We start from the raw sequence: 15,887 nt of genomic DNA on the forward strand, positions 1-15,887 counted from the left end.
TCCAGTGGTGTCAGGGGACAGCCCATAATGTCTTGTGCTGTGCTCACTACCCTCTGTAATACTTTCCTATCCGCAGCTGTCAGACCAGCATACCAAACCACAATACCATACGAGAGGACGCTCTCTATGGTAGACCGGTAAAAGAGGGTCATTAGCTGTTGTTCTACCCTGTTCTTCCGCAAGATCCTAAGAAAGTGAAGCCTCTGTTGGGCCTTTCTAGCCACCTGGGTTGTGTTAACTTTCCAGGTCAGATCTTCACAGAGGTAGACTCCCAGAAATTTAAAGGAGGAAACTCTCTCTACACAGTCCTCCCCAATGTAAAGTGGGGCAGGTTCCTCCTTTTTTCTCTTTTTTCACCATCTCTTTTGTCTTGCCGATGTTTAGGTGCAAGTTGTTGTTACTACACCATATGGATAGTTTTTGTACCTCCGCCCTATATGCTGTCTCATCCCCACCTGTAATAAGACCCACCACAGTTGTATCATCTGCAAACTTGATTATCGCAGTGGATGGGTCAGATGATACACAATCATAAGTGTATAAAGAGTACAGGTAGGGGCTAAGCACACAGCTAAGCACACATACACTAAATACAAGAAAAATATTGATCAATGACTTGCAATTAAGTAGCAGATTTAAGATATATGGCCAATATACTGTATTCTAGTATATTACAAACAACTCAGAGTAGTATAAGACATACGATACTTCAATTTCTAGTCAAGAGATATCTCTTATCAAACTATAAAAATACTCAACCATAAAAATTAGGTTTAAAATTGAATTAAAGTAAATTTAACCCAATTGAATTAAAATAAACAATTAAAATCAATGAAAGAAAAAAAACTAGTAAACAACACACTAAGAATAAATAATGTGTAGACTGTGTGACTGATTAAAATACAAAATTCTGGACTCCAAATTTAAGGTTCAGCACAAATGAAAAAGCTGTTGATTTTCAAAGATTTGCGTTCAAATAATAAAAGTGAAGAAAAGAGCAGTTTCCCATACGTAACGAAATGCGACTGATATTGTATTACTCAGCTATCTGGCCTTTTCCAGAAGAGAACTTAAAGTATGATTTACAGTTGGACAACAGGAAGCTCACTTTGCTAATGTTCATTAATGTTTCAAGTTCCCTTTATAAAACTTCATTAATGCAAAATAATAAACAGTTGCTACACACATTGCTCAAATTTCCCAGTATGCCTAAACAGGGTTCAAGCTGAGTATTAGAACTATAGAACACATAGCAGAATTTCAGAGTTGGAAGGGACCATTTCGGTCATCTAGTCCAACTAACCCTCTGCTCAAGCAGGAAACCTTATACCCGTTCAGACAAATGGTTGTCGAATCTGATTGTGATTTCCAAAAGTACTTGGAAAACCACACAAAGAGCTAAGAGTGGTCTGGTTTCAGTGATCAAGTGAGATATACAGTGCCAGAACAGACTTTACATAATTATTAATACATGTCTACTAAATACATGTAATCCTTGACTTACGACTACAATTGAGCCACAAATTTCTGTTGCTAAGTGAGACATTTGTTGCATGAGTTTTGCCTCATTTTACGACCTTTCTTGCCACAGTTGTTAAGTGAATCACTGCAGTTGTTAAATTAGTAACATGTTTGTTAAGTGAATCTGGCTTCCCCCTTGACTTTGTTTGTCAGGAGGTTGCAAAAGGTGGTCACATGACCCTGCGACACTGAAACCACAAGTCATTTGCCAAACGTAGGAATTTTGGTCATGTGACAGGATGCTGCAGCTGTCATGTGTGAAAAACACTCATAAGTCACTTTTTTTTCCAGTGCTGTTGTAACTTTGAATGTCACTAAATGAACTGTTGTAAGTCGAGGACTACCTGTTCTTAGTTCTTCTACTTCACAGTATTGATGAAAATATGGTTTGTGTTGGTTTTATACTGTTTTAATAGTGTTTGTAAATTAATCAGTAATGATAATTAATAAACTGGATGCCATACCAACAAATCTTGAGTGGCACTTAGAAAATACTTGCATTGACTAAATTTCCATCAACCAATTGCCAAAGGCCACATTGCTTGAATTCACACATTTACTATGCCCATAGATTACAACATGCTAGTTTCTTCAGAAGAACTTGATGCATATGAAGGCTAATACCAGCAAAAGAACTGGCAACTTTGACATTGCCACTCACAACTCAATTTTTGTAAATCGATAGTAATAATAATTTGGATATTATACTGTATGTTCCCTAACTCCCATTGAATCTGAGCAGTTTACAGATTACTAAAAACGATTAAAAACAAGAAAATGAGAAAAAAAAAACAACAACAACCAAACATATGGATGGAAACAAAGATTCATTGTATATAAGATCTTGTATGGAAAAGATTTAGTTTAAGGGTGTGTGTGTTTTCTTTTACATGAAAGTGACTAGGAAATCAACATTGAGAGTTCTGCTCTAGTGTTGTGTCCAAATTATTTTGTAAGCTTTTAAATGAAAAGTTGAAATAGATTTTTTAAAAAATGAATAAATTGAGAACTCCCTTTAAAACAAACAAACAAAAAAGAAACAATGAGTAAAATAGAGAATTCCAGTTCTGAAATTCTGGGTGTCACGATGGTGTTCTAGATCAGAGGCCCCCAACCTTTTGGGCACCAGGGACTGGTTCCGTGGAGAAAGGTTTTTCCACGGACTGGAGAGTGCATGGTTTTGTGTGCTGCCTGCATCCCATGGATGGGCTTTGCTTGTTTGTGCAGACTAGTTGCTGGCATGCCATGGCTCAGTACCGGTCTATGGACCAGTATTTGGGGACCCCTGTTCTAGATCATTTATTTTTGGAAAGGAAATAAAACACCATCTTATATAAATTAGTTTCTTTGTAACAACTGTAAATGGAAATACAAATCAACTATTAAAATAATAGTACACCCTTTCATTAAAGACCGCCATCTGTTTCTTACATCAGTAACAAAATGGTTACTAAGCAAAATGGTTGCTGAGTAAACATGTGACTGAGAAAGAGAGATGCTGTAAAGATCAGTGGTTCCTGCCATCTCACTCAGATAAAGTTTTCTTGTACAGTGTCCTGAGCCTGACCTATTTATTCCTGGCTTCTCCTCCCCCCTTTCACAGGGTAGAGACACTGGATAAACAAGTTATCTCTTCCTGCTTTTCTCTGCAGTGCAGCTTTTTCCTAAAAAGTGCTAACTACATATTAACAAGCACAGCTTTGTTATCTTAACTATTCGATTAGAACTCTTTGCTTGGACTTTAATCAGTTTCACACTAAAGGTTTTGTTTTTAACTTCATGAAATTTAGTTGTAAATGTGCAAATTAGTCAAAAATTATTTTACTATTGTTACCATCGTAAAAATTTTTGAATGGTTGCTAAATGAGTTAGATGCTAAATAAAGAGAGGCTGTTAAAAGCAAAAATCAACAAAAAGTGATAAAACAAATGTCAGGGCTTTTTTCCTCATAGAACGCTCAGAACGGAGTTCCAGCACCTTTTTTGGATGGAACCTTGTAGGGTAGGCAAGGCAGGTTGTATGACATGTGTGAGTTCCGGCACCTTTTACTTTTACAAAAAAAGCACTGACAAATGTTATCAATAAAAGTTATTGCAAATTATTCTAAATCTGTTATCTGTAAATAAGAAAACCACATATCCTTCTGTCATCAATTGTTCTCTTTATTTTATATTCTTCTTGGCAGAATTTTAGTGTTCACAATATTTTAATTTGTTTTTTTCTATTATTTCTTGGGTATAGAATGTTTCTTATGTTGAGACCTACAAAGATGTTTTTTTTTGGCACTCCCTGGATTTGAATTTATTCCATAGTCTCAATACGGCATATATAATATAATGATTTTTGAAGTCAATATTAATTTTATCATACCACAAATATCCAAGCAACCCGAATCTTATGTTTTTTTTTAACTCTAAAAGTCTTCTGTTTCTCAGCAACACCTATTCTTTCATCCAAATCAAACAAAACGCTGCAAAATACAATTTCAAATCAGGTAATCTTTTCTTTGGAAAATACTGATTGTCCTGTGGATGGCATGTCATCTCTACCATTCATATTTAGAAAAAAACAGAAGATTTTTTTTTGATAATGGCAACAATAACCTTATGAGCGAATACAGATTTGCAGATGGTTTGGTTGATAAAAACATTTGAATCTATGATTTTTCAGCATTGTAGTTCTGGGTTACCATTTTTATGAGCCTGAACTAGAGAAATACTGGCCTCTAGTGCTTTATTCCAAGACATAGGTTTTTAACAAGTTTGACTTAGCATTAGCATTGAGTAACAGGAGTGTAGTTGGATTTTTGTCTTTAAAACATTAGGTGCCTAGTAAATTTTGAAGTGATATTGTAGTCTTGAGCAGGATTGAACAATAGAATGGCATGATTTTGTACTGTTTAAATAGAAGTAAAATTTGAAAGAATCCTGCAATTGCTTTTCATAGTTTTCAAACTATGTTTTAAAGAGTCCCTTAAGTTTCAAATGGTATTTGTTCAATAAAACAGAGTCCTAAATTAATATCCAACGCAATACTGCAAACAGAAAGAATATTTTATATTTATGTATTTATTAAAGTATTTATTTTCCATTCTCTAATCTTAGGGAAGATTACAATTCTTAAAACATGTAAGAGAATCCAATAAAATGAAATGAAAATTCTTTTAATTTTATGCTCAGAAAAATGAAATGCTCATTTCTGTTCATCTTGCCATCCTTGTTGTATAACTAATCCCATTTCAGTTTCTCTCAATCCTTGAAGTGTAACACCAGAACTGGACATGCTATTCTGGGGTGTGTGTGTGTGCTCAAAGCAGAATCAATTGGAATAATTACTTATCATTATTTGGAAACATTTCCCTTTTCCACAGGCAAATCACAGTTGGGTTGCAATCAGATCCTTTCTCACAACTACGTATTCCCAAACCAAGTTTTTTATTTTTATTTTAATTTTAATTCCATTTATATCCTGCCCTTCTCCGAAGACTCAGGGCGGCTTACAAGCTTAGCAGTAGCCTTCATTTTATGTATATGCCTGCTTATTAGGGCTTTCACACACACCCCAAGCAGCATTATTACAAAGTCAGCTTAATTGCCCCCAACAATCTGGGTCCTCATTTTACCTACCTCGGAAGGATGGAAGGCTGAGTCAACCTTGAGCCTGGTGGGATGCGAACCTGCACTAATTGCAGGCAGCTGGTGATACTTAAGGAGGCATTAGCCCACTGCTCCACCAAGGCTCATATTACCTCCCATATTACCTCAAGTTACCTCCCATATTACACCTGTATGTTTGATTCTTGTTTTAAGTTAAAAATATTGCATTAAAGTTAAGTTAAAATCATATATTACTTTCAGCCCATCTTTGTAAATAATCAAGATTGTTTTAATGATATTTATTTTGCTATCTAAGGTATTAGCTACACCTATCCATTTTGTGTCATTTGTATATTTGTTCATTCCTTCTACTTCCTTATCTGAATCACTATTAAAAACACTGAAATGTGAAAGTCCAGTTGGATGTCTATAGCTTTCTCACAATCAGTTAAGAAAGTTATACAATCAAAACTAAATAAAGTTAGTCTTTACAATCATGGATGGACGGACAGACAGACAGATAACAGCTATTAGCATAGTTACCCTGTCAGTAAACATCATGCCTCTAGTTTCAGACATATATGTGCATATATGTTGTAGTTGTTAGTTATGCCCTTTTGACTTTCTGCCAACCAAACCTGGATTGTTCTCCCAGACTGCGGGCTAGGCTTGTGATTGAACCCCATTGTTTGTTTTCTTTTTGCTACTTTTTTTTTGGGGGGGGAGCTTTGTGTTCACTTAGCTGTCTTCTTCTCTTGACATTTTCTGTTTTTATTTGTAAGCCACACCTCCCCCACCAGTCAGGAGGCCTCAGAAGTGAAGTAATAAGTAATAAATGAAAGTAAATAAATATTCTTAGTTTCAGCAGTTTTTTAAAAATAGCAGACATTTTAGGGCCCTCTTTATGAAATTTCAGGAGGATGCTTATTGTGCTAGGTATCCCCAAGAGTACCTCTGGAATAGAGAAGGAACTATAACACATTCACTGCTTCCAATCTGTTTATTGGGGGAGATAATGAAATTTATGCTTTAAATAAGTTCTAGAATGGAAAAAGGAAGATATCTGGAAAAGATTTGGGAAGCTGAAAAAAATGTTTTGAGAAATGAAGATTGATTGAAATCCTTGCTTAAAATGAAAAGAAATATGCACACAAACCTTTAACGAAAAGCCTGTCTTGTATATTCTGGCAGTCAAACATTTCTGACATGGATATGGGATAGAAAAGTGAACTACTCAAAGTTAATGGCTACCACATCTGTGCTGTAAATACCAGGATAACCACTAGCTCATAGCAGAGAGATGGAGTTTTCTGTATATCATCTAGTTGTCCAGTTTTTACAACCATGTCCAGTAGCTCTATTGTAAGCAATATTTTGTCTCCAAACTAGTGTGAAGATTTCCTTGCATACTTTTTATATCATGTGAGTAGAAAAATACATCTTTTTTGTTCTATCAATTCTCCTTTTTCTGCAATTTCTTTTCCTGAAAAAGCATGTGAGCTAGTTTTTATAGATAATGTGTCTGTCTTTCTACTATTCTCCAAGTCACCTAAAAGGTTTTGAAAAGGTTCAGATTCAGCTTTGGTTGCTGTGAGGAAAAAAGTTATAGAGATCTACAGTCTCCAAGTAGAAGCCTAGTTTGCCTGGGGCTTTAAACAAATATTATGTCCTCTTTTATGTGTATTGTATCAATTTGAGTGAAACATCAGCTTTGAAAGACAATAATGTTCTATAATTTTTGAGAAAAGGTAAATAAATAAATTATCTTTCCAATAAAATATCCTCAAAAATTGTCATGTATGGGAACTATTGACTTCACTAGTAAGATTATTAGGAAAAGACGGTATGGCCTATTATTAGTTTCAATCTTTAGCTTTGGGGTTATTAAATGAGTAGACACTGACTATAATACAAAATTTATACAGAACAAAATGCAAAGCTGTTAAGTTAATCTCTAGATTTTAATGTCTTGTTTTCAGATTCTGCTTGAACACAGCCTTTATATAGCATGGAGATTTTTCAAATGAACAACAGTCCAATAGAATAATATCCAGAATATCTGTTCCACTACTTCCAAACTAATTCAAAGCCTTACTATCTTATGTAATATGATAGTCTCATATTTTCAGAAAAGATACCTGTTTTAATTTAGCAAATTAGGATTCAAATTGTTGGTAATAAAATGAAATCTTTTCTGTTTTGAAGGTGGGGCATGTACCTTCATGTCCAAGGAGCAGAGAAGTCTCATTCCAATTAGAGAAGTTAGTTCCTCTCTGGGCATGGCTCAGAGTATACTACTCTGTTCTCATCAGATTACTGAGGAATGGAGAAACCATTGATTTGATAAGGAGCTTATTGATTTCCAATGAAAATTATTTCATTCAGTAGTTTCCACTCAGAAATGGTGTTTTCTTTGGAGTAATTAAACTCCAAAGTTTTAATTAATTAATTATTTCGCAACTCCCCCCCCCAAGTGATATGTTTATATGAGACAGGCATTGCAGCTGTTTGGTATTGTTTGAGTGAAAAGAATCCATGTTCTACTTAAAATCTTCTGCAGGTTCCGCTCCCTGGCTACATAGAAGCATATTCACGTCCACCCTATCAGCACAACTGTCTTTCGAGGCTTCACCCTCAGTACAGTGAATCATCAGATGTGTACCCAAGCCTGGAACAAGCTCTACACCCTGCTACAGCTGGATCTCGGCAAAGCATAATAGAAAATGATGCTTCGGTCAACCCTGTCCCCAATCTTTCTACAACTGCCTTGGTGAAGGCAATAAGAGAAGAAGTAGCAAAGTTAGCCAAGAAGCAGACAGAAATGTTTGAATTTCAGGTCTGATGGGTTTCTGCTCTGTAGGCTTTCATCACTAGGATGCCTCTAGCTTTTAAATGTGACTTGTCGAAAGAATGTCCTGTTTTTCCAATTCTGATAAGAGTCAGTGTTGGACCTTTTAAAGTTATAGCAACTATAACATCAGTTCCATGCCTGTTACAACAAATATTCCCTGGCATTCTTTGTGAAACATTGATATATTATAAGCAAATGTCCATCACATACATCTTGTTTGATGACATTTCTACCACTGTAAACATTTGTTAAGCCAAATGCCTGCTTATCGTTCCAATATACAAAGTGCTGGGGAAGCACAAATTTAGACCACTCTGTAGCAACATGTGCATGTAAAAAGTAAGTTTTATCTTTCTGGGTCAAGAGGAAAGTAATACTGTAATAATTAAGGAATGTATTTTTCATTAGTGGTCTAGTAAGTTACATTTTGGAACACACCATAAAGACTGAGTACAACAAAGCAATAGAGCTCAGCTTTTGCTAGAAACTACATTTGGACCACAAGAATCTGATATGTATGAACTTCACAGAGTGCTTTATAAATGTCCTCAAAGGCTTGATCATTGTTTATAACCCAAAAAACCAGGAAAAAAGGCTGGTAAGAAGTATACCAGTATAATTAGGGTCTAAAGTGCTGGTGTAATGTTACTTTTGAGTTACACAGAAGGTTTTCAATAGTGTCTCTGTTGATTATGAAAAGGAAAAGAAACTTGACCAAAAAACAGGTGTTAAAAGCTCGTGGAATCTTCCAGTGAAAACAAATTCTCTATGTGCCCTATATTCAAAAAGGATTTCACTTTGAACGAAGTGAAAATGGTGAATTTGAGAACCTTGAGTCTGACTCAGTTGGGAATAATGAATGTATTTCTTTTTACCCAAAAAAAATAATAATAATCTCTGCTTGAGACAAAGCTCTATTCTTTTTTCTTGAGTAAATAATGACATGGCTATGCAAAACAAGTAAACCTATGGCCAGAGTTTTGGCCCTGTAGTCACTGGGCAGGAATTGAGCATGACTCAAGGGAATGTTAACCTTTATAGCCTGGCATCAATATTAAGGTGAGAATAAGCAAACAAGTTGGCTGGTTGAACAAACTAATATGCTGTAAATATATTGCTGAGGTATTTCAACAAATTGTTCTGTTGAAACTGTTGATATCGAAAATGATTTTGCCAAATCTAGAATTATATATTTTGAAAAATAAATGTAATTCACTGTTTTATTTCAGTGGGATGAAAATAATGTATGGAATGAAAGTTGCTGATTCATTTAGGATAACTGCAAAAATGACAGACTGTTACAGAAAACCATTCCTTTATAATGCAATCTTCAGAAGAATTAAGATTGTTTATGGATGATGAACGGATATTTTTTTTTTTTTGCTGGAATAAAAAATATCTTTTAGCCAAGTCATTTCTTCAGTTTCCGTTTTGTAGTATTTTGTGATAAATTCATTTTTTAAAAATTTTTCTTAACCTTTACTAAAGTTGGCACTGTAAATATAAAGGTAATGTAGTTGTACATACATTACAAAGTTAACTATCACACTATTCTTGTTTTGGGGTAGTGCAAAGCACAGAAAAGAAGTAACAAATTGTAAGCCTTAAGGTATAAAGAATAGTAAATTGACAACAACACTGTATTCTTATTTTAACGTTTATTTTTTAAGTATCCAACTACCATTGGAGTGAATTTTTATGTTTTTTTCCTAACATATCCAATTGACTTCCATAGAATACTCCTAAGCATAGCTGTTTTTGTTTGTTTTGCTGGGGAAAGGGGGAAAGTTTAATTCCTTGCAACAGATCACTTAATATCCATTCTACCAGCATATGGACATCATAAAGTGTCTCCATTTCCGCCATCTTTAATATTCAACCAAGATAGCCCTTGTTTAGCAACTGCCTGGAACAGTGATTATTTGCAGTTACTATGGTGATGGAAAAATAACTGTGTGACTAATGTCTGTATATATGATCTTTGCAATACTGCTTTCGGTCGTGTTCACCATTACAGTAAATATGAGCCTGACCCATTTTTCGCTTTCACCCCAAAGCAGAGAGAACTACATAAGCTAACTTTTCCTAAGCTTTTTTTTCCCTGCAGTGCAATACTCCCTAAAAAGTGCCAATTAGAAATTAACAAGATCAGTTCTGTGATTGTAATTAGTTGATTAGAGCTCTCACATGGGTGGCAATTGCTGGCTGAAATTGACCAGGTTTTAAATCAATTCCACACTAAAAGCTTTTGTTTGCCTGCTAAGCGGTTCACTAGCAAAAGAGCCCTTGATAGGCTATTCCTTGTGATGTGTACTTCCTATTATGTGCCTACTTACTCTGTTGTAATCCCTTCCTCTCCAATGAATGTAAATACAAATCTCAATTATCTTCCAGCTAATTATCCCAGTGCTGGGGTGAACATTCCAAATTTAGCAGCACCAAGTGGTTGCAATCATTAAACAAGGACTACTTGTAATCTATATGCTCTTTTTTTGTCATTTATGCATAACTTTCAACTTTTTATTTTCTCTTGACAGACACCAATGCTTTTGGCTCAAATGCCTTCATTTGAATTGGTCTGTCATAAAGTTTATTGATCTGTTCATAGCTGAATACTTTAATCATTGTGTTCCTGCTACTCAGTGTTATACTATTCAGTAAGCAATCCACACATTTTACTTCATCATAAACCACTAATCACTTTCAGTAACCATACTCATGCAGAATTCAATATTTCAAAACTATAGACATTATTATAAGTATGCACCAAATAAAAGGGAAAGTGAGCATCATTTTTTACATTCACACAAGCTCCTGATGGGCAAAGTTATGATATGTACAGTATATCTTGTTTAGCCCTTTTTGCTCATTTTTAAAACACATTTTAATTTCAATGAAAATTGCTTTTATTCATCTTCAGTCTCCTTCATTTCCCTACATGTATTGCTCCATCTTCATTCTTTCTCCCCCCCCTTCTAGTATCACAAAGAACACACACCTTTTTACTTAAATTTCTTACATTTCAGTGATTAATTCATGCTTTTGAATATTTACTTCTCTTACATTTCAAGAACGGTGTTCTGTGTGCTATTCACTACACTATCTTATTAGCCATACTTGCATCCATATCACATGCAAAATACTTTGCTAATAGTATGCATAATCTTGGTTTAAACAGATTTTGCTCAATATATCATAAATGCAATCAAATCCCAGTTCTTCTCAACTAGCGACCCCTTGGAAACCAACATGCATTCTTCAATCCACCAAATAGATATATGCAGCTCACAAATACAACTTACAAGTTCAAAAAATAGGTGTACATGCTAGTGAACCAGGAAATTCAAAATCTGTATCCACATATTTTTCAGTAAAGCAATTAAAAATTAAAAGATATTCTCAAGGTTGCTAATTAATTGTTTATACACATTGTGATCTCATCAAGAGTCTTAGTAATTGCAAACTTTTCATGGTACTTGCTTTTTTATTATCTTACAAATGTAACCAAAACAACATGTATTTTTCTAATCCCTATGTAAATAATATGTAAATATTCAACCTATGAGAACAGTGGATAATCATAAAGAAACTTCAAAAAATAATTCTATACCAATTTTATGATTGGTGGTTCTGTATAACTAGAAGTATTGTTACTGTTTTTTGGCTGCAAAAATGTTATGTGTAGTGTATATATGAATATCTATGTATCCACATACATACATATGTGTGTGTGTGTGTGTGTGTGTGTGTGTGTGTGTGTGTGTGTGTGTAAAAATCCAGCAGTCATCAATATTGCATTATAATGTGGAAGTTTAGTGGAAATGCATGCAGATTCGTAGTATCAGTGCATTTTGAAGCCAGTGTCATATCATTCAAAGAAACTGAACAATCACAGCTGGCCTTTTCTGAAAGACAAAGTAGGTGAAGGCTCTCTTCCTAGGCATCTCTTGGTGCCACAAAAACTCTTTAACTGCTTGCATTTCATCCCATTTCTCTGGGAACCCTAAAGTAAGCATCTCGGGCTGGGACTTCTCAAATGTACTGTCTTAAATGAATTTTTAGTTGACTGCAAGTAATAGAATGCTTGTAAAAATGCTTCACTATTACATTTTGGGATCTTGAACCTCAGGAATGTACCTTTTTGGGTGACAAGTGCTTTTAGCAACAAGTATTTTAACTTAGTGAAATGCATTAGTTGTCAACTAGTACACAATTAGACAACAGTCTTTCCGGCTTGGCAGCCCAGAACGAAAGGGACCAGCAGAGAAATGTATGTGCGCCTGCACAAATGGGTGTGTGCATGACAGCGGGGCTAGTGTGTGCCCGCATGCGTAAGTGGGCCGCATGCACCCATGGTATGTGCACTGGCACCCACGTGCATGCACAAATGAGTTGCTGGCACCCGTGTGATGCGGGCGGTGCTAGTGTCCCCATGCGTGTGCAAATGGGGCTGCTAGCACCTGCGTGGTGATGCTACCACAAGTGGGGAGGCTTGCCAGCTATTCCCAGGGCCTGGTGGCCAACAGGCCATGGCCTGGTGGCCAACAGGCCATGGCCTGGTACCGGGCCGTGGACCCTAGGTTGGGGGCCCCTGATTTAAATAATACTTCAAAGACGTTATATTCATCCTAGGCTTTTTTATATTGCTTTCCACTGTACCAGTGTTCTGAATCTATCTAATCATTCATACTTAGCTAATTTATGCCTTCAGCTCTCTTGTTTCCAGCCCTTTATATCTTTGTGCCTTCCAAGAAAGGGATTTTTCTTTAAACTAAACTCAATTCATAGCAAATTGTATTAATTTACATCATTCTCTGAATGGAGAAAAGCTAAGTAATCTTGCAGAAATTGTCAGGCCTCCCTAATAAAAAACATCCTGAGATCTAGGATAGGTTTTAGGGAGAAGTCAAGACAATAATCTTTGATGCAGCTTTTTTATATAAGTTCAAATCTACATCCTGGGTTTTTATAACATAGAGATTCTAACACTAAATCCATTCTAGATTTAGGACATAAAACACAAAGACTGTGATAAGCAACTGACAAAATATACCTTCTTTTAGCTATTTAAAAAACCACCTACATTTGCATTCTTACACTCTTAATTCCGTTTGACAGTTAGAGAACAATAAAGCTCAAAGATATAAAACTGGTCCATAATTCAGGCTAGGAAATGCATTTTAGCTTTGTATACAACTGAGCTTGTACAACTTTGCTGTTATAATGCAGGCCTCTCAATCTCCTTCCTATTCATGTCAGATCTATTCTCTCTCAATAAAAGAGTTGTATCTCCCTGCATGCTGTGAGTACCTGCTACTGGCTTTTATACATTGCAGCAGTGCAATAAGAAATAAAATCACAGGACTGTAAAATGTATGGCCTTTGAACTGTGCACATGACTGCACATCCTTGCTGATGCTAGTCACTCAGCCCTCCAAGTAATTTTTCTGTGCAGTATGTGCATGTCAGAATCTTTGAGAGACTCATAAAGAAAAAATGGGCACATGTGCATGTATGAGCTCAGGGAGGCCCGGGAAAGGAAGGCGCTGGTGAGCATATGTAAGCGAGGGAAGGAACATGTGGCGTGTGCAAAGAGGGGGAAGTAGAGAATGATGTGTCTTAAAAGCGAGTGAAAGGAGCAAAGAAGGTGTGGTACACGCAAGTAAACAAAGGTGATGGCAGTAGAGGGAGAGACACTTTCAAGGGACTTGTGACATTCCCTGTTGGCTTCCCCATTAATATTATTAATAATATAATATTAATAATAATAATGATGATGGAAGGGACCTTGGAGGTCATCTAGTCCAACCCCTTGCTCAGGCACGAAACTCTATACCATTTCAGACATATCCAGTCTCTTCTTAAAAACTTCCAGTGTTGGAGCATTCATCGCTTCTGGAGGCAGATTGTTCCACTGATTAATTGTGCTACCCAAGCACGGTCGAGGACATCAGGCTACCCACTGCTGAATTCTTAAATAATACATAATTGGCAAATATAATTGGCTTCACTGGAAGTAGGTTTTCTTCTATTTTTGGGTTTTGTTGCATCTGAAAAAAAATATTTATAAGGTCTTTCACCTTCAAAGGCACTGAATTTTTCATTTACCTGGAAGTCAATTCAGAATTATATAAAAATGAATAATCTGTTCAACATGTTTATATTAAATGACATTTCAGAAGAAATAGTGCAAGATTCAGTAGATCCCAAGTGCTTGTAAAGAAAAAAAAAGAAGTTAGATTCATTGTTATTACTCCTTCCAGACACACTGAAAAAGAGAGAGTAGGTGAGAGAGAAAACATTGGACATAATGAAGACTGCATGTTAATTTTTATAAAATATATTATGAAATAACCCCAAATGTCAGGTTATTACCTTTATAGTAAAATATATATTCTTCTGTAACACTTGTTCTATTAACAGAGATAATGTTGAGTTAATATGTATTAACATTCTAAACATATAGTAGTAATTTTAAAAGCATAGTTTTTTTTTAAGCAGGAGTATGGACAGTAGAACAATCCAATTTGCAAAGCCCACTTGTTTTTGTGGCAATACACTGAATTCAAAATTGCTTTGTCTCTAAAGGTTTTCATATCAAATTCTTCCCATCACCCAGGACTCAAAATAGTATCAGATTTCTGAAGTAGAAGATTTTATTGCATTCAATGGAGGGAAGGCACAAAATATCACTATAGACATATTACGGCTGAAGGAGTTAATCTCGGTGTCTTTACAGTAATGGCTTGGTACAGAATTTAATAAAGAAAAATAGGATTTGTTGGACATTCTAAAATGAAACAAGTAGATCCCAGATATTTTTTAAAATGTTACCCTTAACCTTCTGCCAAGGCCTTTCCTTCAATTACAGTACAGATTAATAAGTTGTTTCAGAAAATTTTGTTTTCATAATATGGATCAATTATTTGTCCCTGAGACAATTGTGCTTTCTGAGCAGTTATGTATAATTCTCTTCAAATTGAGCACTGAGTGAAAAGCCATCACAAGAGCTATTAAACTAGTGCAAGTAGTGGAATTTTTCTCCTGGAGTCATGAGTGTTCCATCACTGAAGGTTTTCAGTTAGGGGTTGGACAGCCATTTCCATAGGATGGTCTGAGAATTCTTGTCCTTGTCTATGGAGTGGAAATAATGACCTTGAGGGACAGGTGGAAGAATGGCTACCAAGGCAACAGTCACATAAAAGAGTCCTGGTGGCACAGTGGTTAGAATGCAGTATTGCAGGCTAACTGCCTACAGCCTGGAGATAGATCCTAATGGGGCTGAAGGATGCCTGTTTCCATCCTTCCAAGGTCAGTAAAATGAAGCCTCAGATTGTTTAGAGGCATTGTAAACCACTCGGAGAGTGTTGTAAAGCAATATGGGGCAACATATTAAGTCTAACTGCTATTGCTAAAGGGATAGGTTAATGATAAAAAAGTAAGTAAATGTCTCAGACAACCCCCTCCTAATTTAAGTAAAGACAAAGGGAAGGAGGGAGAATCAAGATTTTGTTACTATCACTTTACAATACTATAAAAGTAGTTCTGACTTACTTGGCATTTTTTAGTTTGATGTATCTTGAAAGTCTGACACCTGGATAGAGTGTTGGATTAGATTAGAACAGGGGTCCCCAACCTGTGGGCAGCGGCCCGGTAGCGGGCCGTGGACTGCTGGCCACCTGGCAGCGGGACAGGCCAGCTGTCCACACACCCCCACCCGCATTAGTGTGATGGCCGTGGGGTGCAGAAACAGGATGCCATGATGCAAAAACGGGCTGATACCATGCCTCAGCGCAAAAATGGGATGCTGTACTGCCACACTGTGCAAAAACAGGCCAAGACAGCACCTCAAGGTGCGAAAATGGGATGCTGCCACACCTTGGTGCATGAAAACAGTCCAATGCCACATCTCAGGGCGC

The 15,887-nt window shown here is 36.1% G+C and overlaps 1 protein-coding gene across 1 annotated transcript in view; it reads left to right on the plus strand.

Moving 5' to 3' along the window:
- The window catches only part of KIAA1549L (KIAA1549 like), a gene marked incomplete at its 5' end in the record, with an annotated part of 185,302 nt that extends 177,205 nt beyond the window's left edge, over positions 1-8,097 (plus strand). The window contains one exon of the mRNA XM_083357765.1: positions 7,678-8,097. Coding sequence (XP_083213891.1) covers positions 7,678-7,959 — 282 coding nt within the window. The 3' untranslated portion in view covers positions 7,960-8,097. The remainder of the gene's footprint in view (positions 1-7,677) is intronic.
- Between the last annotated feature and the right edge of the window lie 7,790 nt (positions 8,098-15,887).

The sequence above is a fragment of the Vipera ursinii genome (genome assembly GCF_947247035.1).
Source record: "Vipera ursinii genome assembly, chromosome: 1".
Taxonomy (NCBI): Eukaryota; Metazoa; Chordata; class Lepidosauria; order Squamata; family Viperidae; genus Vipera; species Vipera ursinii.